This window comes from Podarcis vaucheri (genome assembly GCF_965113315.1).
Source record: "Podarcis vaucheri genome assembly, chromosome: 13".
NCBI classification, from domain to species: Eukaryota; Metazoa; Chordata; class Lepidosauria; order Squamata; family Lacertidae; genus Podarcis; species Podarcis vaucheri.
This window is the reverse complement of record NC_138751.1, coordinates 10,632,852-10,660,826: the sequence shown is the minus strand read 5'-3', so window position 1 is coordinate 10,660,826 and position 27,975 is coordinate 10,632,852. Positions and strand designations below refer to the sequence as shown.

General features: G+C 41.9%; 1 protein-coding gene across 1 annotated transcript; it reads right to left on the bottom strand.

Moving 5' to 3' along the window:
- Positions 1 to 330: 330 nt before the first annotated feature.
- Positions 331 to 27,975, bottom strand: LOC309517413 (vomeronasal type-2 receptor 26-like; the record flags this gene model as incomplete). Its single annotated transcript, XM_082196650.1, has 2 exons — positions 331 to 453; positions 27,199 to 27,975. 2 exons carry the CDS (start codon positions 27,973 to 27,975, stop codon positions 331 to 333), a joined length of 900 nt encoding a protein of 299 aa, XP_082052776.1.

Sequence of the window (27,975 nt, the reverse complement as noted above, 5' to 3'; positions counted from 1 at the left end):
GCTCAATGCTTAAAAAGGTGGCTACTGAAGGTGCTGAAGAGGGAAATGAGGGGAAGATGGGTCTCATAAACCTAGGAAGGAAGCCCACCTAGGAGAAAGAATCTTTGAACCTAAACCTCCATTGCTTTACAGCATTACTCAATTGTGAAAAAGGCTTTGGGAGTAGAACCTGTGGAAAAATCTGTACCCATTGCCTTTGGGACATCTTTGGCAGACAAAACAGTTAAGGGGCCAACTCTACAAACATCCAGAGCAGGGACTCAGAAAGTGATACCAGCCAGCAAGTCCATGTATTCTAAGATCCAACAGTACCACAAATTCCTCTGTCATTTATACCTTTCTTTGTGTTAGCTGCTCTCTGTTATTCAGGTCAGGCCTCACCACAATAATGTAGCATTTAGGGGTGAAAATGCAAGCTAGTAACCCAGCACCAGAAGCAAAGATGGAGAAGATCTCCACAGCCACCATGTATTTTCCTCTGGTGCTCAGGTAGGTTGGAATGAAGGAGAGCCAAACACTGCAGAAGACCAGCATGCTGAAGGTGATGAACTTGGCTTCGTTGAAAGTGTCAGGCAACTTCCTGGCTAGGAAGGCCACCGTGAAGCTGATAGTGGCCAGGAAGCCCATGTAGCCCAAAACACAATAGAACATGGAGACTGACCCTTCATTACAAAGAAATATGATTTCTTCAGGCATTGAGTGCATGTCCACATCTGGGAATGGGGGAGAGGTTGCCAGCCAGAGGACACAGATCCCTACTTGAACAATGGAGCAGGAAAAGACAATGGAATAAGCCAGTTCTTTGCCTACCCATTTCCTCATATTGGATCCTGGTTTGGTAGCCATGAATGCCAAAACCACCAATATGGTTTTGGCTAAGATGCTGGAGAGGGCCACAGAGAAGACAATGCCAAAAGCAGTTTGTCGGAGAAGGCAAGTCACCATATTAGGTTTTCCGAGAAACAACAAAGAAGAGAGGAAACACAAGAGGAGGGAGATAAGGAGACCATAGGTGAGGCTTCGATTGTTGGCTTTGACTATGGCTGTATCACGATGCTTAATGAAGATGCTGAGCACCAGAATTGTGATTAGAGCGAATAGAAGCGCAGAGGAAGTTGAAACAATGGCCAAGGTTTCATCAAAGGCTAGGAAGTTTGGAATCTTAGGAATGCATAGATCCTGGCCGCTGTTTGGATACTGATCTGCTGGGCAACTGACACATGTTTCCATGTCTGAAAATACACAAGCAATGTGTGACAATTTGAAGTAACCAAAAGTATTCTTAAGAATTTCACATCACTAGTCCATTTAGCACAGAGTTTTCTACGTCAGAATGTATAAGAGCTTCAAGCCCAAATGCTTTTGTACTAGGTGTATCAAAAATAAAAGTTGTGTATCAATTCTGGAATTTTCTACATGGGTGACATTTTTTTTATATTATTGTTTCCCTGCTTTTTCTTAGAGCCACATAAACAGTACAACAAAATAAGAAATGCATTACAACTAAAATCTTTGAATCTCAGAAAAAGTGAGTTTGATAAGTTTCACCCTATTGTCAAACAACCTAATTCTTAGAAGAGAAAACACCACTTTTATTCCCCCCTAATTTTGTAGACGATGGAGGTAAAATATATTAGCTTCCACTTAAAAAAGAAATCTTCAAGATGTTTTAAAGATTAAAATGTATTGATGTTATCTATAAACAATGAGAAGAACACATCTGTTAATTTAAGCCTTCTCTCCTGCAGCAGTTTAATGTCAACAAAATTCCCAGGAGCCCAGAGGTACTGCAGTATCTTAAGATGTCATCTCTAACCTTTCTCATTTGAAATCATTCCTTCTGGACATGGATCACAATCATAGCAGCAAAACTTCTCCCCCTCCTTCTTTTTCTTCCCGTAACCAGGATGGCAGTTGGCATTACATAGAGAAAGCGGTGGCACCTATCCAAAGAGATAGGAAGAGTTTAATATTATGATATTGTTTTGAGGAATTTATCAAATATCCAATATCAGGTGATTTAATAGTAAATGGGAGGACTAATAGGGTGAAATGATCCGTAGGTACACAAGTGGCACATACAGTGGGGTAAAAAGCTGCTGTTCTAAACATCATACAAACTTAAGAAGATGCCTGAACCATCCAACCTTACAGTTTTGTTAGAATTCAGTCTGATTCTGTGTGATTTCACCCCTGGCTTGGCCTTTTGATGGAGTCACCACCTAACGGCATTTGCTTCAAGGAGTCCACATGCTGTTCCTTTGTGGTGGCACAAGGAATTAAAGGTAAGCCATTATAGTGGTTCTGCTCCTACCTACATGGTCAGTACAAGAAACTAGCAATAGGAAGTCATTCCATGACTTTTGGGTTGTGGTTCCCTGTTAGGCCACATCCTGTCTCAGAGAGAAATGCTTTCGGTTCCTATGCCTGACCTGTTCTGGGACGAGTTGCATTCCATTTGAAGCAAGAGGTCTGGGAGCACTCCTCTATTCTCACTCATCACTAGTCTGAAGTGGTTTCAAGTGCTAGTGAATTTCAAAATGAATAATGTGTGAAGTGCTTTTGTTACATTCCATTTCATGGATAACCACAAATTCTGGATTTTCAGGGACTGTGCCATTATTTCCATACCTTAGTGAAGCGTCTGTGCCATTTGATTCTGTCTTCATTAATGGTGAGCTCTTTGCCCGGAGGGGCCTGAGGATCCAAGCTGCCCACTTTGACCCTGACATAGGAATTATTTGGGAAAGTAACCAAGTTGGTAATATCAAAGCCAGCTGCTAACTCTCCATATTCATTTAATGTAATTTCATCCCCAGCACTGTTGTTGAATGAGATTCTCTGCAGGAATGAGTGGAGCTAAGTGGAAAGAGAATTGAAGTTAAATGCTTCAGTTCACAACGAAGAGCATCCATATTTTTGTTGCACATACAAAAGGAGTAGGAAAACATGAATCAGTGCTGATTCAACATTCAACAGACTTGCATCAATATATTATGAAGAGATGAGACCTTAGACCTGTTTGCTTGAGACCAGCCTTTGTCAAGATCCAAGAAAGGGAAGGGATTTGAGAAGTCATGTAAGAGAAGAGATGGGAGCTTATGTCCTCAAAGGATAGGAATGCAACATGAGAACATCGGACTGGACCTTTCCATAGTTTATAGAGTGGATTTGAGCATGGTTGGATGTTGGATGCAGAGGAGTGGCAGGAAGCAGCTGCTGGGGGACCTGAAAGGGACACCCCAAGGAAAGGAGGCTCAGAGCCAGGGGATTGGTGGTGGGATGACAAGGAGTGGTCAGTGGGAGAAGAGGGAGCAGACTGGGAGGAAGAGGTGTCAGAAGCAGAAAAGGCAACAGGGTTAAGAGAGCAGGAAGAGGCTGTGGCAGACTGAAATCCACACTTAGAGGCAGAAGAGGAGAAGGGAGAAAAGCAGGGTCTAGAGACAGTGATCAAACAGTTGCCAGTGTCTTCTGGGGACCTACCAGTGAGGCCAGAAACCCCTGGTGATTGGCAGACAGGGAAAGATGAGGAGTTGGGGACAGGGCCTTCCAAGATGTGCCCAGGTAGTGGCAGCTCCCTGATGGGCTGCTCTTCTGTTTTCTCTTGGATATGAGTATCCCTGAAACAGCCAGTTCCTGGTGTTGGGGTCCTGGTTGTTCTCCCTCAGAATTATGCGTCCAGGGCCAATGGGCCCCAGGCCCCCAACCTTACACCACTGGGTAACTGGACAGGTAAGAGAGACAGAGAGAATTGGGGAGGGATATGGGGAGAAAACAGAGGGGTTTACAGTGTGGAAATCCTCTAATTCCCATCTTTCATACAGTAAATTTACTTAAGGTTTATTTTTAATTTCTTAAGCTTTATTCTTTTATTTCTTTACTGATGATTACCGTATTTTTCGCTCTATAACACGCACCTGACCATAACACGCACATCGTTTTTAGAGGAGGAAAACAAGGGAAAAACATTCTGAATGAAACATTGGATGTATCATTTTTGTGCTTCATGCTGTGGCCACAGACATGTGATCTGATGGTGAATTTGGGCTGACCCAATGCAAAGATCCTGAGGATCCATGTGGATCCATGCTTTGTAACCACGTTTTTGCACCATTGCAGCCCCAGACAACAGTGGGTGCGTGATTTGGGGGGGGGGCAGGCTGTAGCCATGGACATGCTATGTTCTCTGGTGGTGAATCTGGGGGAGACCCAATGCAAAGATCCTGAGGATCCATGTGGATCCATGCTTTGTAACCACGTTTTTGCACCATTGCAGCCCCAGACAACAGTGGGTGCGTGATTTGGGGGGGCAGGCTGTAGCCATGGACATGCTATGTTCTCTGGTGGTGAATCTGGGGGAGACCCAATGCAAAGATCCTGAGGATCCATGTGGATCCATGCTTTTTAACCACATTTTTGCACCGTTGCAGCCCCAGGCAACAGTGGGTGCATAATTTGGGGGGGGGCAGGCTGCAGCCATGGACATGCTATGTTCTCTGGTGGTGAATTTGGGGGTGACCCAATGCAAAGATCCATGTGGATCCATGCTTTTTAACCACATTTTTGCACCATTGCAGCCCCAGGCAACAGTGGGTGCATGATTTTTGGGGGGCAGGCTGTAGCCATGGACATGCTATGTGCTCTGATGGTGAATTTGGGGTGACCCAGTGCAAAAATCCTGAGGATCCATGTGGATCCATGCTTTTTAACCACATTTTAAGTGGGGAGGGAAGGAAAAACACAGAAGGTCTAAGAATGCAGGACTGGGGTATAACGGGAGGGAGGAAAGGAAGGCAAAAGTTTCCCCCACGCACCCACCCAAGCCAGCCAGCTCTCTCTCTCTCTCTCCCTCCCTCCCTCCCTCCCTCCCTCTCCCTCTCTCTCTCTCTCTGTCTCTCTGTCTCTCTCTCCCACCTACATGTTTTCAGCAGCACCGGAGCACAGAGAGGAAGGAGCGGAGCATGGAGAGGAATTAGAGGGACGCTCTGCTTTCCCCTCTACTTGCCTGGAGGGGAGGGGCTTTCCCTGCTCTTTGTTCCGTTTGAGCAAACACAGCAACGAAACAGAGAGGGTGGGCAGTAAGACCCTGAGGCAGAATGCAGGAAAGCAGCAACTTCCTCTTTTCAAGGCTTCCCTTCTCCCTGAAGCGCAGTTTGATTTTTGCCTAATTTTTTGGCTCCAGGGACCACACATTCGCTGCATAACACGCACAGACATTTCCCCTTCCTTTTTAGGAGAAAAAATATGCGTGTTATAGAGCGAAAAATACGGTAAATGCCAACTCACATAATATACCAATGCAGTGAATGTTTTGTAACAGAGAACGATACCTGCCAAGGATTTGCATACCGAGGAGAGAGTTTTCCCTTAGCACCTCTTCTGTTGCGGATGGCGCCAGCCAAGTGCATGCTACTTAAGGCATGTGCCAAAGCATAGACAGCATTATAAATACTATAGCTGTGGCCAGTCATGCTCATTTCAAAAAATGGTGCAGGGAGGCTCTCCAGCATCTCCTCTCCAGTACACATGGTTGGTGAGAGAGTGAAATTTGAAAGTGAACAACTGAATGCATCTTCCCAGAAACCTTGGATAAAACCATCTGTGTCTGTCCAATGAGGATACATACGCCGAAGAAAGTCTTTAAAGTTGTGAATCTCCTTGGAGTGAATTGCAAAGGATATTGCACCTTGGAGAATTCGTATATTAACATTAAAATTTTTTTGAAAGCTATAGAATATGAAATCAATTTGGGTAGTTGTAATCCATACTTTTCCTTCGTGTGACTTTTTTTGAGGAAATAGTAGCTGAGTAAACTCCATCGCAATAAAAGCATTTGCCAACCATAGAATAAATCTACTTTCTCCATATAAAAGAATTGCAATAGCTTTGCTGGTTGTGAATGCTGGTAATAAAATCTTTATGTCCCCCATTTCTAGTAAGTTAGTATTATACTGTATATTGTGTTCCGCTCTTTCTGTGAATGCTGAACAGATTCCATTCTTGAAAAGCATTGGCTCAATATTCTGCAAGAAACGTTCTCCAGCTTCATTAGGTGGAGTCATGAGCCCAACCCATTTCCATCTGAAATGCAGAAGTAATTGGATAATTCCCTGATACTGAAGGTCTTCATTGGGGACCATGCGGTAAAAGGAAGGGAACTGGGTTCCATAATTTGTGGCTGGTTCAAATGAACCATATGAAATCTGGAAAAAGCAAAAGCCAAATGTTTTCAAGTGGAAACAAGAACTCATGATATTCTAATTTATTTAGGTATAAACACATACACGCGCACACACTTAAATATTGAATATATATTGAATCTATATCCGAAGTTTACCAAGTTTAGGGAGAGCACCAACCCCAGCTTGTACATACTGATTGTATTCAAGAATAGAGGAGCAGCTTCCGGCAAGCTGCGATGGAGGATTGCTGAATTCCATCACCGCTGTATATTCTGGAATCAGAGGCTGAGATGGGCGTAATCAGCCTCCCTACATTCCCCAGGCTGGGGAGTGGCAGCTCATCCACAGATCGCCCAACACCCCAAATTCAGAAGGAGGGGCTGGGGGCGCTGGATGGAAAGCCCGGAATGTTTCTTGGCAACTCTCCTGAAGGAAGGTGAGGACAGGTGACCTTACCTAGGCCCGAAGTCACCCCCCACCAAAGCAGGCTCAAAAGCTTCTCAAAACTTTTCAAAATCATTTTCTCAGCAGCTAAGCATCAGAAACTTTCCGCTCTGCTGTAACAAAGGTAGAGAACAGTCCATTGTTTCTCAGGCCTTTCTCATGCCTTCTGCCCTTGCTAAAGAACCACATTGCAACTTACTTTCTGTCCGGGAACCATGCCAGAACAAGAGATTGAAACCTATCTGAACATGCTGAAAACCCCTTGGCTTCTCACCCCTCCCCCCTTTCCTGGGAAGGGTGCCAAGAGTCCACAATAGTCCCAAGACAGCTTTCTGTTCATGCTCAGAGGAACTCCTGAGGGAGGAGAAAGAGGGAGGGAACTGGAAAGGGGTATATATGCTTGTGCACATGATTGTGAACTCGTGCATGCTTTTTGTGACTTATCACACTTGCTCCTTCTACCAGTTCATGGATGGTAGAAATAAAAGCCTTTTCTCCGAAACTATTCCTTGAGTGTCTGTTGACTCCCACATCCCTTTCCCAGGCGCAATATTTTTCCCACCCGAGGGCAAAGCCTCATAAGGCTACACTCCAAAGTCACCAACATTTAGCAGCATGCTTCCACTTCTTACGACGAAAAATTGGGTTTAAATATTGGACATGATCTGAGCGAAGGGGAAGAAACTACTCTGCCAATTAATTCAGTCACTGAGGTGCTAAAAAGTATTTGAATGTTAGAAGGATTAACATCTACGTAGACCTCGTTGACGCGCAGCATAAATTAATAATGCAGAGTTTTTAAAGAATAAAAGCTTTACTGAGTTAAAATAAACGTCTTCATAAACAACATGGTTCCAAACAGTTTGACTGAGATTACATACAGACTCTGTTCACAGTTAATGCAGACCGACTCTCACATCTTACAGAGAGCACAAAGTGAATCTGGCTATTAAGTCACACGTCAGAATGACTCAACAGTTAGCAGTTTGGCCTGAATAACTTTAGTACGCCCAAATGATTTTGCAGTCCCAGCAGTTCCCAGCCTGCTTTGCTGCTTCTGCTCTCGTGTGTCTTTGTCACATGACACTCCCCTAAAGACCTAGAGAGCAGAAGTATAAACATGAAAAATTATCTTATTCATATCCTTCGTCCACAAGATTCAGCTTTGCAATCAATTCTACATGTTGCACCCTAGGGAACGCTTTTGTAAATAAATCAGACGAATTATCCTGTGATTGACAATAAACCAACTTAATCACATTATGTTGTATAGTCTTTAACATTGAAAAATTTGATCGCCACGTGTTTTGCACATGCTGAAGTGTTCCTTGAATTAGCCATTATGATACAAGCTTGATTAACCCCATAGATTGTCACAGGCTGTTGCACTTCATATCCCAAATCATTTAATACCTGGGTGTACCATGTGACTTCCTTACACACTTCATATAATGCAGAAAATTCTACTTCACATGTAGATGTGGCAACAAAACCTTGCTTTTTGGATTTCCAACCAATTAGTGAATTTCTAAACATGACCACTAGACCGCTGATTGATTTTCTCGTGGATGGAAATTTGTGAAGTCATTGTCCACAAACACCTGCAAATCACTTGAATTAGATGCAGATAACTTTATACACTTATTCTGTGTACCCTTCAGATCTCAGTATTCGCTTCAGAGCAGCCCAATCATGTATACTAGGCTTAGTTACTTTTCTGCTTAGAGTACCTACACAAAATAAAGTATCAGGCCTTGACCATTGGCTCAGGTACAGAAGAGATACTATTACTGATTGGTATAAATCTGTTTGATCAAACAAAACATCACTTTCAATCTTTTGAAAATCTACAGTCATAGAAGTTTGCAGAGCATTACAATCCTGCATTTCTAGTTGTTCAAGCAGACCTTTAATCTTTTGCTCTTGGCATATTAAGAAACTTCCATCTGCTTCTCTGCCTATTTGGACCCCTAAATAGTGACATATTGGTCTTTCAGTTTGAAATGTTTTTCCAACTGATTTGCTATCTTTCAAATTTTACCTGTGGAACCACCTGCCACCATCAAGTCATCTACAAAGATCAAAACCAATATGTAATTGTCACCTGATCCTCTTGTATACAAGCAAGGGTCAGCAATGCTCCTTTTAAATCCAATATTTAAGAGTTGTTCCAATCGTTCCAGCATTTAGCACTTTGCCGAAGACCATAAACAGCTTTGTCTAATTTCCACACCAAATCATTCCCCTCCTCAAACCCTTGGGGTTGTCGCATGTATATCACCTGGTCCAGAGGAGCATTTAAATATGCAGAAGTAATATAATAATGACTAACTTCCAATTTCTCGTCAGCTGCAACAGACAAAAGCAGCCTGCCTGATTTTGCCTTAGCAGTGGGTACAAACAGCTCATCATAGTGAATTCCTGGCTTTTGTACAAAATCTTTTGCTACCAGTCTGGCTTTAAAATGTGTGCCAGCAGACATCTGAGTCTTCCTTTTAAAGACCCACCTGCTAGAAATTGACTTTTCACCTGGTGGCAATTTGGCTAGTGTGTAAACCTTATTTTCTTTGAATGATCCCAACTCTTCTTTCATGGCGTCAAACCACTGGGTTTGTTCCTTAGAAGGTAGTTTAAGAACTTGAGCAAAGTCCTGTGGCTCTGTACAATTAACATGACACACTTTTGTTGCGCCAAAAGTCAATTTATCGGGGGGAATACCCTTGGTAGTCCGTGTGGACCGCCTAGGAATAACCACTGGGCTTTCCTTCTCTTGTTGCTCCTCCAGTTCATCATTTTGTTGTTCCTCTGATTCACTGCTTGTGGCACTTTGCAAAGTATCAGTGTCTGAGGGCAATTTCCCCCCACTTTCTAGCCTTTCCTCAGCAGCTGGCTGCCTGAGAGGCTCCTGTGGCTGTACTGAGAGAGGAATTAAAATACTAGGATTGGCATGAACCTGTTTCCACCTATCCCGATCAGCAAATTCAGCATTTTGTGAAATGACTACTTGGCCACGTCCCAAAGCAAAACGATAATGCCAGCTAGAATAGCCCTGATAGCCAATGAAACGTAGCTTTCTGGTTTTAGGCTCACCTTTACATCTCAGAGACTTGGGGATATGAACAAAAGCCCAACTTCCCCACACATGTAAACCTGAGTAATCGGATTCCTTCCCAAAAAGCATTTTGTAGGGAATATCGCCCGTGGCAGTAGTGAAAGTACGGTTCAATAAAAAATTGGCAGTCAAGAGAGCTTCTCTCCAGAGCTTTGCATCATTTTGCAATCCAGCCTCAGTTAACAAGCAGTCCTTTACAATTTGTATGACACCCACACATCTCTCTGCAACTCCATTTTGCCAGGAACTATTTGGACATGTGAGACGATGCATTATTTCATGGCGTTTAAGCCATACCTGGAAATGATTACTTAAATATTCGCCTCCTCGGTCGGTTTGGAGTTGAATAAGTGGCCTTTGAAAACGTCTTTCTGCCCATACCTTCCAGGACTTAAAAGCATCAGCACATTCTGATTTGTTTCTCAATAGATATAGCCATGAATACCTTGTTTTATCATCCACAATAATTAGGCCATATCTAGATCCTCCCTCACTCTCTGGAAAAGGACCAATTACCGTATTTTTCACTCTATAAGATGCACCAGACCACAAGACGCACCTAGTTTTTGGAGGAGTAAAACAAGAAAAAAAACATTCTGAAACTCAGAAGCCAGAACAACAAGAGGGATCTCTGCGCAGTGAAAGCAGTGATCCCTCTTGCTGTTGTGGCTTCTGGGATAGCTGCGCAGCCTGCATTTGCTCCATAAGACACACACACATTTCCCCTTACTTTTTAGGAGGGAAAAGTGAGTCTTATAGAGCAAAAAATACACTAAGTCAGAATGAACAAGTTGCAAAGCATGTGTAGAAATTCTATCACTTCTACCTGGTATTGGCTGCAACTTTGATTTTGCTTGCTTGCAAATAGCACAATCAAGGTATGTGCTACACTGGTTAACATTTAAATCTTTACATATTTTTTGCATGTTCTCTAGATATGTGAAACTTGCTTGCCCCATTTTTCTGTGCAAAGCATGGATGCAGTTTTTATGTGGGCAATTAGAGTTTCGCTGACATAGTTCAGTTATTAACACATCATTTTTTCCAGCTTTAGGTCCCTCTGTTACCCCATCACTTGGTGGAGAATGCTGTAAAGGGTACAAGCCATCCACCATTTTTGAAGAAGCAATTACCTTGCCCTGTTTCTTAATAAAACATTCATCACCCTCAAAAATAAATTCAAAACCAACATTGATAAGTCATGAAATTGACAATAAAGAAAATTCTAGTTCTTCAACAAACAATACATTCCTCAATTCTGCATCTAGGCATGGCAAATAACACATACCTATACCTGATATTGGGCAAGACAAATGCTGTCCTTGCCTTTTGGCAATTTGCTGAGTGTTGTAAAGCAGTCAGGGCTGTTCATTATGATTCTGGCAGAGCCAGAGTCCAAAATGTAGCTGTCTGGAAAAAAATTCTTTTCTTTTCTTGCGGTGGCCGAGACGAAATGCGCCTGCTTTTCTGTCTCATGTGGATTGCTCCAACATGGCACGATCTGTGGAGTGTTCTTCGGCCCCATCGCCTCCTGAGAATCTGGGTTTCTGGTTAGCAGGGCGACTAAACTCCTCTGGTCTGCCTTCTCACTCAGCTTTTCCACGCACTTTTCAGATTCCTCCTGTAGACGGGTTGTTACATACGCCATCAATAAATCTTCTTGCCACATGCTTTCAAGAGAGGTTATCACAATATTAAAGCTTGGTGGGAGACTGGATAGCAGGATATAGAATTGATTCAGGTCTGGAAATCTTTTACCTCTCCTTTGCAACTGGAGGAATAGCATGCGCAAAGTCTGGAGGTGTGTAGTTAAACATCCACCTTCAGGTAGCACAGTTCTATACAGTCTCCTAGTTAATCCAATTATTGAAGAAGCACTGTCAGACAGGTGTATCTGACGTAGACAATCCCAATATTCTTTGGCAGAGTCCAAATGTGCAATGTGCAGGACCTGTGGTTTCTCTAGAGCCAACAAAATGTGTGTTCTGGCTCTATCATCTGCTTCACGTTCCTGCTCAGAGGGTTGTGGATTCAAACCAGTTTCCACACAGTGCCAAAGTCTATCACGTTTTAGAACCAGTTCAAGCTTAAGACCCCAAGTCAGGTAGTTCATACCATTCAGACGTTCCATCTGGGCAGTGTTGCCAAGATTAATAAACTGCGCAGGTTGCTGAGCTGACATGACTTCTGCTCCTTGCTGCACCAGGTCTGCTTCTTCGGTAAGCGGCCTCACCACTGGACCTTCAGTCCCTTCGAGGTCCTCACCAACAGCACCCTGATTTTCCAGCTTTAGCAATTCGCCATCCATAAAACATTGGGTCCCATAACCTGATGCATGACATTTGTATGTTGGAACTGAAAGTGTGTGTGGGGTGGGGTTGAGCCTCCTTTGTTATTATATTTCATTTTGCTATGTTATATGGCAAAATCCTCCTCTGAAAAAAACCAACTGCCTGATTATATATAGCCTGATTATATATAGCAAGCGAGACTGGAGAGGTGGTTTATTTGGTGATATAATATTATTCCAACAGTAATTAACTGTGTGGAAATAACAATTATTCAAAAGTGGAAAACCAAGTTCAAAGTATTCGGCTGCAGATATATTTGGAAGGGGATAAACACTTTCCGAACTTTGATTTCGAGAATAACTAGAGAGACGCCAAAAAAATTTAGGAAGTTTGCCTAGAATTAGAATCGGAATGATGCAGCGCCAATCAACTGAGTGGCCATGACCGAAAGTAGATCGGCTTGCAAAATTAAATGCAGAGCCTTAGGGGGATAGGTGCCTTTTAATATCTTACTTAATATTTGCATTCCCAGTTTTATATGGCAAAACCTTCCCTGGACAGCTGGTCCTAAAAGCATTGGGCAGATGCCTTGCTTTGATTTTATCTGGACTGACTTGGCTGCTGCCCGAGATGAGAAGATTTTTGGACTGGCTTGGCGGAAACATCATTTTGTGAAGAGACATCGTGAACATACAGAGAGAATGTAAATTCCACACAGAATATATTGTTTTGTTTTATCTCGCTTGTTCAGAGGCTGTGAAATGTAATGAGGATTAACATCAGAATAATTTATGGGAACTATCATGAAAATTATGAAAGCAGCAGAAGTATGAGATGATCAGAACCACCTTGATCTGAGAACATGGGAAGATACCTCCAATTTTTTTTTTTTATAATTTGGCATAATATTTGGACTGTTTGATTGTTGACTAATATGTATAATTTGGAATATTTAATATAATTGGATAGGATTGTTAAAGTGGAAAATTTAATAAATATTATATATTTATTATTAATAAATATAGTGACACCACTATATAAGGCTCTGAAGTGACAGATGACAAATTCCAGAACAATGCAAGAAAACACTTTTTCAACTAGCCTCTGAAAGTGAACAATGTTGATTAACACCATACTCTGGGAAAGGACTGTCCTGATTTTTAAGGGAAGGAACATTTTTAGTTAACATGTTCTCAGTTATTTTTGCCTATGAAGCCAATGTCAATATCATATATTCAGTAGCTCAAAGACAGCCAGTGCAGTTCATTCAGGATTGTTGTATATGAACCAGTCTAGGTGCCTCCTTTACAAACCTGGCAGCTTTACAGAAATATATTACATCTATTAAACACAAATTGCCCTTCTTACACACATTATTGGTTATGCATATTATGGCCCTTTTACTTTGTCTATTTCCCCACTCCATATTTATGAATCAGTAGATTCCTACTGCAAGGACAGCATGACATCTCTGTTTTTCAAATCCATATTCTACCTGTGGAATCTTGAAAAGACCTAAGACGTTTGCCATGCACCAGGAGGTATCAGAGCTGAGTCCCCCAATGACTCCTATGACATTTTTCTGGATGCCACACCTGTAGTTGGGAACAAAGTGACGTGATTTAAAGAGCAGGTCCAGAGTGTTTCTGTAGGTCATCTTTGAATCATAATAGCTATCATAGATGTGGAAGCCGAGAGAGACATTGGGCAACATGCTGGGATTCTCGTTGATCTCATCAACAGCAAACACCAAGGCCAGGATTTGCTGGTAGAACTTTGTCACCACCCTGCAAATGAAGTGAGGTTTTGTTTGACGGGAAAATTAAACAGTGCACAGAATCTAGATAGGAGAGATTCACCTGCCTGCATATAGAGGATAAAGCCAGTAAAGTTTATTTACTTATTTGGGCAATCTAAGAATACTGTGTGATTTTTAAAGCTGTTGCATATTCCTTTATATCTTCAGCAACCCGTGTTTGTTTTTGCCACCTTGAAAATTTGGGTATCATCAAAAAAGTTCAGTACCATACTACTTGGCTATATGCTTTTCCTATTTTTAATGCCATCTCTTTTCTTTTCTCTTTCTCTTTGCTCCTGCTCCCTTTTCTATCTCTGTTTACACAATTAGACTCAAAAAAGCTTATTGTTCATCGACAATATGCACATAGCCTTTATGTACAGATACCTTAGTGAAGCGTCTGTGCCATTTGATTCTGTCTTCATTAATGGTGAGTTCTTTACCTGGAGTGGCCTGAGGATCCAAGCTGCCCACTTTGACTCTGACATAGGAATTATTTGGGAAAGTGACCAAGTTGGTAATATCAAAGCCAGCTGCTAACTCTCCGTACTCATTTAATGCAATTTCATCCCCAGCACTGTTGTTGAATGAGATTCTCTGCAGGAATGAGTGGAGCTAAGTGGGAAGAGAATCAAAGTTAAACACTTCAGTTCACAACGAAGAGCATCCATATTTTAGTTGCACATACAAATGGAGTAGGGAATCATAAATCAGTGCCAATTCAACATTCAACAGACTTGCATAAAGATATTATGGAGAGATGAGACCATACACCTGCTGGCTTGAGACTAGCCTTTGTTTGTATCCAAGAAAGGGAAGGGATTTCAGAAGTCATGTAAGAGAAGAGATGGGAGCTCATGTTCTCGAACGATAGGAATGCAACATGAGAACATTGGACTGGACCTTTCCATAGTTTATAGAGTGGATTTGAGCATGGTTGGATGTTGGATGCAGAGAAGTGATAGGGAGCAGCAGCTGGAGAACCCCCAAGGGAGACCCCAAGGAAAGGAGGCTCAGAGCCAGGGGATTGGTGGTGGGATGACAAGGAGTGATCAGTGGGAGAAGAGGGAGCAGACTGGGAGGAAGAGGTGTCAGAAGCAAAAAAGGCAACAGGGTTAAGGGAGCAGGAAGAGGATGTGCCAGACTGAAATCCAAAAGAGGAGAAGGGAGAAAAGCAGGGTCTAGAGACAGTGATCACACAATTACTAGCCTCTTCTGGGGACCTACCAGTGATTCAGCGCCCAGAAAACCCTGGTGGTTGACAGACAGGGAAAGATGAGGAGTTGGGGAGAAGGCCTTCCAGGAGGTGCCCAGGTAGAGGCAGCTCCCTGATGGGCTGCTCTTCTTTTTTCTCTTGGATATGAGGATCCCTGCAAAAGCCAGTGCCTGGGGTTGGGGTCCTGTTTGTGCTCCCTTAGAATTATGCACCCGGGGCCATGCGCCCCATGCCCCCAACCTTACACCACTGGGTAACTGGACAGGTACGAGAGACAGAGCGAACTGGGGAGGGATATTTGGAGAAAACTGAGGGGTTTGCAGCATGAAGGAGGTAGTTGTTGGTAGTCTGTTGCTTCTGAAAGTCTGTATCATTTAAAGTCTGTTTAGTATCATTATAGGAAATATTCTAATTCCCATCTTTCAAACAATAAATTTACTTAACGTTTATTTTTAATTTCTTAAGTTTTATTCTTTTATTTCTTTACTGATAATTAAATGCTATCTCACATAATGTATCAATGAAGTGAATGCTTTGTAACAGAGAACATTACCTGCCAAGGTTCTACATATTGAGGAGAGAGTCTTCCCCCATCATGTCTCCTTTCGCGGATGACTGCAGCCAAGTGCATTCTATTTAAGGCATGTGCCAAAGCATAGACAGCATTATAGATACTGTAGCTGTGGCCAGTCATGCTCATTTCAAAAAATGGTGCAGGAAGGCTTTCCAGCATCTCCTCTCCAGTACACATGTGATCATTGGATGTTGAGAGAGTGGCATTTGGAAGTGAACAACTGAATGCATCTTCCCAGAAATCTTGGATAAAACCATCTGTCTCTGTCCAATGAGGATATACACTCCGAAGAAAGTCTTTAAAGTTGTGAATCTCCTTGGAGTGAATTGCAAAGGATATAGCACCATGGAGCATTCGTATATTAACATTAATTTTTTTTTGAACGCTATATAATATGAAATCCATTTGGGTAGTTGTAATCCATACTTTTCCTTCATGTGACTTCTTTTTAGGAAATAGTAGCTGAGTTAACTCCATTATGATTAAAGCACTTGACAACCATATACTAAATCTACTTCCTCCATGTAGAAGAATTGCATTAGCTTTGCTTGTTGTGAAACTTGGTGACAAAACCTTTATGTTCACCATTTCTAGTAAGTTACTGTTATAATGTATATTGAGTTCCACTCTTTCTGTGAATGCTGAACAGATTCCATTCTTGAAAAGCATTGGCTCAATTGTCTGTAAGAAACGTTCCCCAGCTTCATTAGCTGAAGTGATGAGCCCAACCCATTTCCATCTGAAATGCAGAAGTAACTGGATAATTCCTTGATACTGAAGGTCTTCATTGGGGACCATGCGGTAAAAGGAAGGGAACTTGGTTCCATAATTTATGGCTGGTTCAAATGAACCATATGAAATCTGGAAAAAGCAAAAGCCAAATGTTTCCAAGTGGAAAGAAGAAATCATGATATCCCAAAAACATTTGTATATAAACATGTGCACGCACACACACTAAAATATTGAATATATATTGAATCTATATCCCAGGTTTACCAAGTTTAGGGACAGCACAAACCCCAGCTTACATAGGAAAACACAGATAACCTTGCTCAATGTTTTCTGTTGATATTTATTATTATTATGGCATCATCACAGCTTCATTCTTGTACATATTGATTGTATCGAAGAACAGGGGAGCATTTGGGGGAGGTGCTGCTGGTGAGCTGCGTTGGAGGATTGCTGAATTCCATCACTGCCGTACGTTCTGGAATCAGAGGCTGAGAAGGGAGTAATCAGCCTCCCTACATTCCCCAGGCTGGGGAGTGGCAGCTCATCCACAGATTGCCCAACACCTGGCCCCAAATTCAGAAGGAAGGGGGGTGCTGGGGGTGGCTGGATGGAAAACCTGGATCGTTTCTTGGGAACTCTCCTAAGTCGCCTCCATTTAGCAGCAAGCTTCCAGTTCTTAAGATGAAAAATTGGATTTAAGTTTTGAACATGATCTGAGTGAAGGGGAAGAAACTACTCTTCTAATTAATTCATCCACTGAGGTGTTAAAAAGGGTTTGAACGGAAAAAGGATAAACATCTATGTAGACTTGGTATGCTGGAACTGAAAGTGTGTGTGTGTGGGGGGAGTGAGCCTCCTTTGTTATAATATTTTGTTTTGCTATGCTATATGGCAAAATCCTCCTCTGAAAGAATCAACTGCCTGATTATTTATAGCAAGTGAGACTGGGGAGGTGGTGTATTTGGTGATATAATATGAGTCTAATAGTCATTAGGAGACCTGGGTGGCACTGTGGGTTAAAACACAGAGCCTAGGACTTGCTGATCAGAAGGTCGGCGGTTCGGATCCCCACAACGGGGTGAGCTCCCGTTGCTCGGTCCCAGTCCCTCCCAACCTAGCAGTTTGAAAGCACGTCAAAAGTGCAAGTAGATAAATAGGTACCGCTCTGGTGGGAAGGTAAACGGTGTTTCTGTGCTCTGCTCTGGTTCGCCAGAAGCGGCTTAGTCATGCTGGCCACATGACCCAGAAGCTGTACGCTGGCTCCCTCAGACAATAAAGCGAGATGAGCACCGCAACCCCAGAGTCGGCCGCGACTGGACCTAACGGTCAGGGGTCCCTTTACCTTTACAATAATAGTTAGTCATTAATTTTGTGGAAATAACAATTATTCAAAAGTGGAAAACCAAGTTCAAAGTATTCGGCTGCAGATATATTTGGAAGAGGATAAAGACTTTCCCAACTTTGATTTGGAGAATGACTGGAGAGACACCAAAAAAACTTAGGAAATTTGCATAGAATTGGAATCGGAATGATGCAGCTCCAATTAAACTAGCGGCCATGACCCAAGGTAGATCAGCTTGTCAAATTAAATGTGGTGCCTTAGGGGGATAGGTGCCTTTTAATATCTTACTTAATATTTGCATTTCCAGTTTTATATGGCAAAACCTTCCCTGGACAGGTTAACCATTTGAAGAACAGCTGGTCTTAAAGCATTGGGCAGATGCCTTGCTTTGATTTTATCTGGACTGACTTGGCTGCTGACCAAGGTGAGAAGATTTTTGGACTGGCTTGGCGGAAACATCATTTTGTGAAGAGACATCGTGAACATACAGAGGGAACTCGGGATGTAAATTCCCCACAGAATATATTGTTTTGTTTTATCTAGCTTGTTCAGAGGCTGTGAAATGTAATGAGGATTAACATCGAAATGATTTATGGGAACTATTGTGAAAATTATGAAAGCAGCAGACATATGAGATGATCAGAACCACCCCCGACCTCAGAACATGGGAAGATACCTCCAATTTTTTTATATAATTTGGCATAATATTTGGACTGTTTGATTGTTGAATAATATGTATAATTTGGAATATTTAATATCATTGGATAGGATTGTTAAAGTGGAAAATTTAATAAATATTTTTTTTTTAAAAAAAAAGAATAGGGGAGCATTTATCATGGCTGATGTTAATATACTAAGTGGATGATTAAGCAAAACTCCAAGGTGTAAGTGGAGTGATAGAAATTGTTGATTATGTACTTATGATTTGTAACCTTTGTAATGATTCTAGGGAGCGGTTGATTCTCTATCTACTAAGAACTCTCTCAGGAAGATTTCCTGGGAAATCCAGAAGATCTCCATTAGATTGTGAATACTATTCATCTCTGAGCACAATAAACCAAATCATATAAAATATCAGTAAAATACTGTACCAGCACTATTTAAAACAACTAAAATGAAATACTACAATGTAGCAGAATAGCACAATGCTGACACCACTATATAACGCTCTGAAGTGACAGACAACAAATGCCAGAACAATAGCAAGAAAACAGTGTTTCCTATTAGCCTCTGAAAGTGAACAATGTTGATTAACACCATACTTTGGGAAAGGACTGTTTTGCTTTTTAAAGGGAGGAACATTTTTAGTTAATGTGTTCTCAGCTATTTTTGCCTATGAAGCCAATGTCAATGTCATATATTCAGTAGCTCACAGGAAGCCAGTGCAGTTCATTCAGGATTGATGTATATGAACCAGTCTAGGTGCCTCCTTTACAAACCTGGCAGCTTTAGAGAAATCTTCTATTACATCTATTAAACAGATACAGTCCCTTCTTACACACATTGTTGGGTATGCATATTATGGCCCTTTTACTTTGTCTATTTCCCCACTCCATATTTATGAATCAGTAGATTCCTAATGCAAGGAAAGCATGAAATCTCTGTTTTTCAAAATCCATATTCTACCTGTGGAATCTTGAAAAGACCTAAGACGTTTGCCATGCACCAGGAGGTATCAGAGCTGAGTCCCCCAATGACTCCTATGACATTTTTCTGGATGCCACACCTGTAGTTGGGAACAAAGTGACGTGATTTAAAGAGCAGGTCCAGAGTGTTTCGGTAGGTCATCTTTGAATCATAATAGCTATCATAGATGTGGAAGCCAAGAGAGACATTGGGCAACATCCTGGGATTCTCATTGATCTCATCAACAGCAAAGACCAAGGCCAGGATTTGCTGGTAGAACTTTGTCAACACCCTGCAAATGAAGTGAGGTTTTCTTTAATGGGAAAATTAAACAGTGCACAGAATCTAGATAGAAGAGATTCACCTGCCTGCATATAAGGAGAGGATGAAGCCAGCAAATTTATTTACTTATTTGGACAATCTAAGAATACCGTGTAATTTTAAAAGCTGTTGCATATTTCTTCATCTCTTCAGCAACCTGTGTTTGTATTTGCCACCTTGAAAATTTAGGTATCATCAAAAACTTCAGTACCATACTACTTTGCAATATACTTTTCCTATTTTTATGCCATCTCTTTTCTCCTTCTCCTACTCTCTTTTCTATCTGTCTTTACACAATTAGACTCAAAAATGCTTATTGTTCATTGACAGTATGCACATAGCCTATACGTACAGAGATTTCTAATAAAATGTCTCCACACATTTAAAAAATAAAGTTCTATAGCAATCAATCAAAGTTATTTTCTGTCAGATATAGCATATAAGGAATAATTAAAATAATATTAATTAACAGTTACTTACATTGGGGCATCAATGAAGTCCTGGGAAGGGTGTTTCTTGAAGGATAATTTGGGGACTATGTAATAAATATGAGATGCCATTGCACCAATGACCAGGTCACCTGGCTCATACCACTCGTGTGGAACATGAACAGGATTATTTGTTGCGCATTTAGTACTTTGTCCTTGGGACACTATATTGGGGAGCAGCAGAAGCAGCAGGAGCAACATCCTGATGGCAAATACCCTTGTGTGCATGGACTCCCCTGCTTCTCTCAACAGTATTATTCCTCTCCTCCACCTGATATGAACAAGACAAATTGGGTGGCAGCTGACTCTGTCAATTTGGCACTTTAAAGGACATGTATCCACCTTATTTTTAGCTTGAACATTGTCACAACAGAATGCCTTTGATACCAAATAAGATGCAGTGGTTTGATATGACAGAGGGAAACTGATAACTGATAAGTAACAGAGCCCTCCCTAGTTGTCTATGGAGCACAGAGGAGCTTATAATCATTTCAGGCTTGCTTGTTGATTCTTTTTTTACACTGTGGCATTTGGCGGTTCAGTCAGGTGGATTGATTATTGTAATTTGAGTAATGATAGGGGAGAGAAACACTTGTGCAGTGTTTTTGGATTCTATGGCGCATCAGCAGTAGGGGAACTGCCAAAATATAACTATTATTATTTTTTAAATATATATTTTTATTGATTTACCAATATGGTTCCAATAGCGACCTCAATATAATAATACCAATTTTATCTAATTAATGCAACTATGAATGTCAATTATTCAAATGTCAATTATATAATTTAATTAAATGTTTCCCCTTGCATGCTAAATTTGATGGCTTCATTCATCTTCATTATTTCTGTGTTCCACTATGTTAATAACTTCCATAGCATTCCAGCAATCTGTTAGATAACAGCTACAGTCTTCTGATTTCTATTTCTGTTGGTATATTAGGTAATTTATAAAGTTTCAATTGAGGAACTCTAAGTTTAATCCTTATTTCTTCCTGTGTGTGACAATTTCCCCTCATGATGTTTTCCCGTCCATATATGGTGCTGGATCCTTCATTCCTGCAACTGTTGATATTTCCCATCCTGCCCTTGGAGAAGCAGTTATTCCACAGTTTCCAAAAGTCACTTCATCACTTTGTCCTGTGTTTGGCTTCCAGTAAAAAAGCACTGTTCACCATTTTTTCCAGCCTAGGAGGAATGGTCTGAATCCAGACCACAGATGTTGAACCCAAAAGCATCTATTACTGCAGCTGGTAGACAGGAAGCCGGATCTGCCAATGTAATTATATTTGTAACATCACAAAATCATAGGCAAGGAATGAACCTACAAGGTCAGCAGGATGGCTAGAGTTGAGCTGGTCCCATCCTTTTCCCGCTTCTTAATTTGTTAGTACTGTGGTATCCACCATCCTCCCACCTATGTAACACTGATCAGACATCGTTTGCCATCATATTAACTGAATGGTGGCAGCTATTCTGGATAGCATCATTGCCTTACGAAGAAGTGGGGACACTGGATTATAGCATCAATAGACCAATGGGGTATCAGAGCCACACAAAGCATGATGGAGAACAGCAACAACTTGGAAAAGATGGATGCGACAAACTTGGCACCTCAGTTACCGCTCACGCCCATGTGTCCGCTCTCACTTAAATATATTGTCCCCACCTCATCGAACAACCTTTGAGCTGAAGGCTTAAGAACAAAACCGAACTATCCCTGAATACCTCTAGGGGATCTTTCTGAGGGGGATAACCACAAAGTTGGAGCAGGTGTTCTTTAAATAAACAATAAAGATTTATTTTTAAAACAAGGTAGTATAATACAAGTGGAGAAACTTAGCTTACTTCTTTAATAATAATACGCTAGTTCACTTCAATTCGCTTTCAGAAGTTTCGGCTTTATAGTTCAGCTCCTTTCTAAGGCGGTACTTTCATCAGTTACCCACCCCTTTAACAAATGCAACTCCTGATGTACTTTCAGTAATAGTCTTAAGGGCTCACCACACACCCCCTTCCTTCACTGGGATTTGGGAGTCTCTTCTTTCCTCAGAAGAGTCTCTCCCCTCCAGATTAGTTTGAGCTGACCTAAGTAGACTCATCTCTTTCAGCTTCTCATTCTCCTGCCTCACCCTCAGTCTCCCCGCAGGATGTGGTCCTTTTACTCCTGCAGGACAATACACTCAGTCCTTCACTGTGCACTCAGAGTGGATGTTTTATTCCAGAACCAACTCTCCCTCCTCCACCTCCTATCACCCTAATTCCTAACCTCTCCAGCCTCCCTCCTCAACCACCTCAACTCAGCTCCCCTCTTAACCACACTCTAACTCCATCTCCCTCGAAATCCGCTCCTTTTAAACTCTCTCTCCTAGAACCACAGCCAATCAGAGGCTGCTGTTCTTTAAGCATTTGCTGGAAGGAGAAAAAAGTTAAAAAAAATAGTACTTGTGGAACCAACTTTACCGTCAAAATAGACACAACATTTTACAAGGACTAGAAGAAACACGACGGAAGGAATAATTGCCACACACAGGAAGAACAAGGATGTAGTTTGAGTGGCAGATTTGTAGTTTTATGAATCATTTCATGTGTCAACACGAATAGAAGTTATTCATATTGCGGGGGGCCACCAGGTGGCGTGTTGGAAAATGGCCGACAATAACATCTCTGTGACCCATACGAGGTACTCAGGGGATGCTATGGGAAGTATGTAGCCTTCCTAAAACTCCCCCAGGATGTGGGGGAGCACTGTCCTGCCAGCGGTGTTCACAATGCACCCCCTGATACGAGTGATGGGGGTGCCGAACACTTGGCACAGGCCCTCGGTGAAGTCAGATCTTCCTGATGCCGATTCCAATTAGCGCGTGCTGGTTGCTACAGCTTGGAATTATAATTGGAAACATATGTTTGGAAATGAAGCTGAAAGCACATACATCAAGTAAAGCTCGACTGATAAGACTGCTGATTAATGGATCTCTGCGACCAGGAGTGACGGACGGATAAGTAAATCTTCTGATGAATTACCACAAGGAGACTGTATGTTTGGAACGAGGGGGGGAGTGGAGGAAAAAAACTCTTTTTTTCTGCATGATGTGACATTAATAACCCTTCACCCCAGATAGAAACAAGATCATCGCGTTTTTATGAATCATAGGCAGGACTTTAAGAACTATGTGGGATGGATTATAATAGGAAAGAAGACTGGAGAACGGTGAGAAAAGAGAAAAAAAATTATGACGCAGTTAAAAAATGGCGTCTCGCCAAGACAGGCTTGCCGGAGGAAGAAGGACTGGGGGAGGAGAATCAGGATTGTTCGATTGAGAAGGAATGTTGGAATGTGAGTTTGGCCTGACAGAGCCCCCAGACTCATTTGATTTATTTGAAAAATAAAGGACAGATCAGAGATTAATTTTGTGTATGGAAGTGTTGTACAGAGGCTGTCCCTGATCGATATGATTTTTGGAAGAGTACAAAATCCACATAGAATGCCAGCTTTTAACCTGCTTGTGAAAATCATCAGAGATCGCAAAGAAAGGAATTTATGATAACAACAAGAAGAGAAAGGAAGTAATAAAGGACTATCCGGATCAAACTGGACAGAACTGTCTAATTAAAGCCGTAAGATAAGTGATGCTGTTTTGGACTTGAGCGGAGCTTGATGTATGGGTACCCCCAACAAAATTTAAAATTGGCTGTATAATTTGGAATTAATGTGATATGGATAATGTGATGTAATTGGCCTGTTAATAAAAAAATATATTTTTTTTAAAAAAAGAAGTTATTCATATTGCAGTTGTTGTATAAGGGATTATTATTTTGACTGGAATACAATAGAAATTAATACGATTTTGGAATGCGGAAATAAAGGAAATCTAGCATGTGGGGGGGCACCTAAATTATATGATTCGGTATTTGAGCGATTAGTATTAGTTTTACAATTTGGTATTGTTTTAATGACGCTATTATAGGATGGTAATTGAAAATAAATAAAAATTATTATAAAAGAAATAGCATAAATAGACTTTAAATCAACTTTAGAAACAACACATCTGTATTCTCTGAAGCCATTTGGCTTATTTGAGATACTCTCTGCCACCACTCTTTCACCACTCTTTCAAGTCTCCAGGGGCAGATGAACTGCATCCAAGAGTGTTAAAAGAACTGGCAGATGTGCTCTCAGAACCACTGGCAGTCATCTTTGAGAATTCCTGGAGAACAGGCGAAGTCCCGGCAGACTGGAGGAGGGCAAATGTTGTCCCTATTTTCAAAAAGGGGGAAAGAGAGGACCCAAATAATTATCGCCCAGTCAGTCTGACATCAATACCAGGGAAGATTCTGGAGCAGATCATTAAGCAAACAGTCTGTGTGCACCTAGAAAGGAATGCTGTGATCACCAATAGTCAGCATGGATTTCTGAAAAATAAGTCATGTCAGACTAACCTGATCTCGTTTTTTGACAGAATTACAAGCCTGGTAGATGAAGGGAACGCAGTGGATGTAGCCTACCTTGATTTCAGCAAGGCATTTGACAAGGTGCCCCATGATATTCTTGTAAAGAAGCTGGTAAAATGCGGTCTTGACTATGCTACCACTCAGTGGATTTGTAACTAGCTGACTGACCGAACCCAAAGGATGCTCATCAATGGTTCCTCTTCATCCTGGAGAAGAATGACTAGTGGGGTGCCACAGGGTTCTGTCTTGGGCCTGGTCTTATTCAACATCTTTATCAACGACTTGGATGATGGACTCAAGGGCATCCTGATCAAATTTGCAGATGACACCAAACTGGGGGGTGGGGTGGCTAACACCCCAGAGGACAGGATCACACTTCAAAACGACCTTGACAGATTAGAGAACTGGGCCAAAACAAACAAGATGAACTTTAAGAGGGAGAAATGTAAAGTATTGCACTTGGGCAAAAAAAATGAGAGGCACAAATACAAGATGGGTGACACCTGGCTTGAGAGCAGTACATGTGAAAAGGATCTAGGAGTCTTGGTTGACCACAAACTTGACATGAGCCAACAGCGTGACGCGGCAGCTAAAAAAGCCAATGCAATTCTGGGCTGCATCAATAGGAGTATAGCATCAAGGGAAGTAATAGTGCCACTGTATTCTGCTCTGGTCAGACCTCACCTGGAGTACTGTGTCCAGTTCTGGGCACCACAGTTCAAGAAGGACACTGACAAAGTGGAACGTGTCCAGAGGAGGGCAACCAAATGGTCAAAGGCCTTATGAGGAACGGCTAAGGGAGCTGGGCATGTTTAGCCTGGAGAAGAGGAGGTTAAGGGGTGATATGATAGCCATGTTCAAATATATAAAAGGATGTCATATAGAGGAGAGAGAAAGGTTGTTTTCTGCTGCTCCAGAGAAGCGGACACGGAGCAATGGATCCAAACTACAAGAAAGAAGAGTCCACCTAAACATTAGGAAGAACTTCCTGACAGTAAGAGCTGTTCGACAGTGGAATTTGCTGCCAAGGAGTGTGGTGGAGTCTTCTACTTTGGAGGTCTTTAAGCAGAGGCTTGACAACCATATGTCAGGAGTGCTCTGATGGTGTTTCCTGCTTGGCAGGGGGTTGGACTCGATGGCCCTTGTGGTCTCTTCCAACTCTATGATTCTATGATTCTATGATTCTATGAAACTGGTTAGAAGTATAATTCAGGAAAAAAGGTTTGTCCTATTACTGTTAGTATTATCCAATGTATTTTCCTCCAGATGATGTTGCATATCTCTGCTAATTTGTTAGTTTGTTAAAACTATTTAAAAATCAAGGGAAATGGCTGTTTTAAACTTCTCCTTCTTCTATTCATCAGCTGCTTTGTGGGTGAGAGATAAAGAATGTAGAGCCCTTAACTGTTTCACAATGTTTTTTGTTTCTGGTACCCTGTGTTGTCTTCAAGATGAATTTGCAGATTCCATGAAGTAATTGATAAGAGACTTTTTATTAACAATCATTCATACAGTACATGTACAACATTGAACTACTAAAATTAACCATTTCTAAAATAAAAGGCAGAGAGTTTTGCTATTAAGATTCCATTTGCTTTAAATATACAGTAATACATGACAGGGGTGTATGGAGTGTTAGGGAGGGGTAGTAACTCTAGCGGGGAACAAGTCGTGCTCCTTCTGGGATAGTTTGTCTACCTCAGATCCCCACCCTGCACTCAGTTCTCACCTGTGGCTCCTAGAAGTGGTCAGCATGCAACAGCAGCCACATAACATGAAACAGATTCAACTGGCTCCCTAAATAATAATAATAATAAACTTTTATTTATATCCCGCCCTCCCCAGCCAAGGCCGGGATCAGGGCAGCTAACATTCTAAAATCATTTCATTAAAAAATCAGATGGATGGCAACCATTGGGCTAGAGTTCTGTGAAGATTGCCAAAGGAGGGAGTGAGGCTGTGCCCTGGCCAAAGGCTTGGCAGAACAGCTCTGTCTTGCAGGCCCTGCGGAAAGATGTCATGTCACGCAGGGCCCTAATCTCTTGTGGCAGACTGGAGCCACAGCCAAAAAAGCCCTGGCTCTGGTTGAGGCCAGCCTAACCTCTCTGTGGCCTGGGACCTCCAAGATGTTTTTTGTTTGAAGATCGTAAGTTCCTCTGTGGGACATACCAGGTGAGGACAGCCAATGTGCCTCAAATCTTCAGTGAATTGGGGAATTTCTCTGCATGCAAAGACAGGATATAGCAGATGAGAGCAAAAGTGGGCCCAGTGCTCAAAAAGGTGGCTACTGCAGGAGCTGTAGAGGGAAATGAGGGGCAGATGGGTCTCATAAACCTAGGAAGGGAGCCCATCTAGGATAAGGAAATTTTGAACTTAAACCTCCACTGCTTTACAGCATTAGTCATTAGTGAAAAAAGGTTTAGGGAGTAGAACCTGAGGAAAAATGTGTATCCGTTGCCTTTGGAACATCTTTGGCAAGTTAAGAAGCAAACTCTACACATATTCAGAGTAGGGACCTGGAAAGTGATACCAGCCAGGAGGTCCATGTATTCTAAGACCCAACAGAACCACAAATTCCACTGTCATTTATACCTTTCTTTGGGTTAGCAAAGATGGAGAAAATCTCCACAGCCACCATGTATTTTCCTCTGGTGCTCAGGTAGGTTGGAATGAAGGAGAGCCAAACACTGCAGAAGACCAGCATGCTGAAGGTGATGAACTTGGCTTCGTTGAAAGTGTCAGGCAACTTCCTGGCTAGGAAGGCCACCATGAAGCTGATAGTGGCCAGGAAGCCCATGTAGCCCAAAACACAATAGAACATGGAGACTGACACTTCACTACAAAGAAATATCATTTCTTCAGGCATTGAGTGCTTGTCCACATCTGGGAATGGGGGAGAGGTTGCCAGCCAGAGGACACAGATCCCTACTTGGACAATGGAGCAGGAAAAGACAATGGAATAAGCCAATTCTTTGCCTACCCATTTCCTCATATTGGATCCTGGTTTGGTAGCCATGAATGCCAAAACCACCAATATGGTTTTGGCTAAGATGCTGGAGAGGGCCACAGAGAAGACAATGCCAAAAGCAGTTTGTCGGAGAAGGCAAGTCACCATATTAGGTCTTCCAATAAACAACAAAGAAGAGAGGAAACACAAGAGGAGGGAGATAAGAAGACCATAGGTGAGGCTTCGGTTGTTGGCTTTGACTATGGCTGTATTGCGATGCTTAATGAAGATGCCTAGCACTAGAATCGTAATTAGAGAGAATAGAAGCACAGAGGAAGTTGAAACAATGGCCAAGGTTTCATCAAAGGCTAGGAAGTTTGGAATCTTAGGAATGCATAGATCCTGGCCGCTGTTTGGATACTGATCTGCTGGGCAACTGACACATGTTTCCAT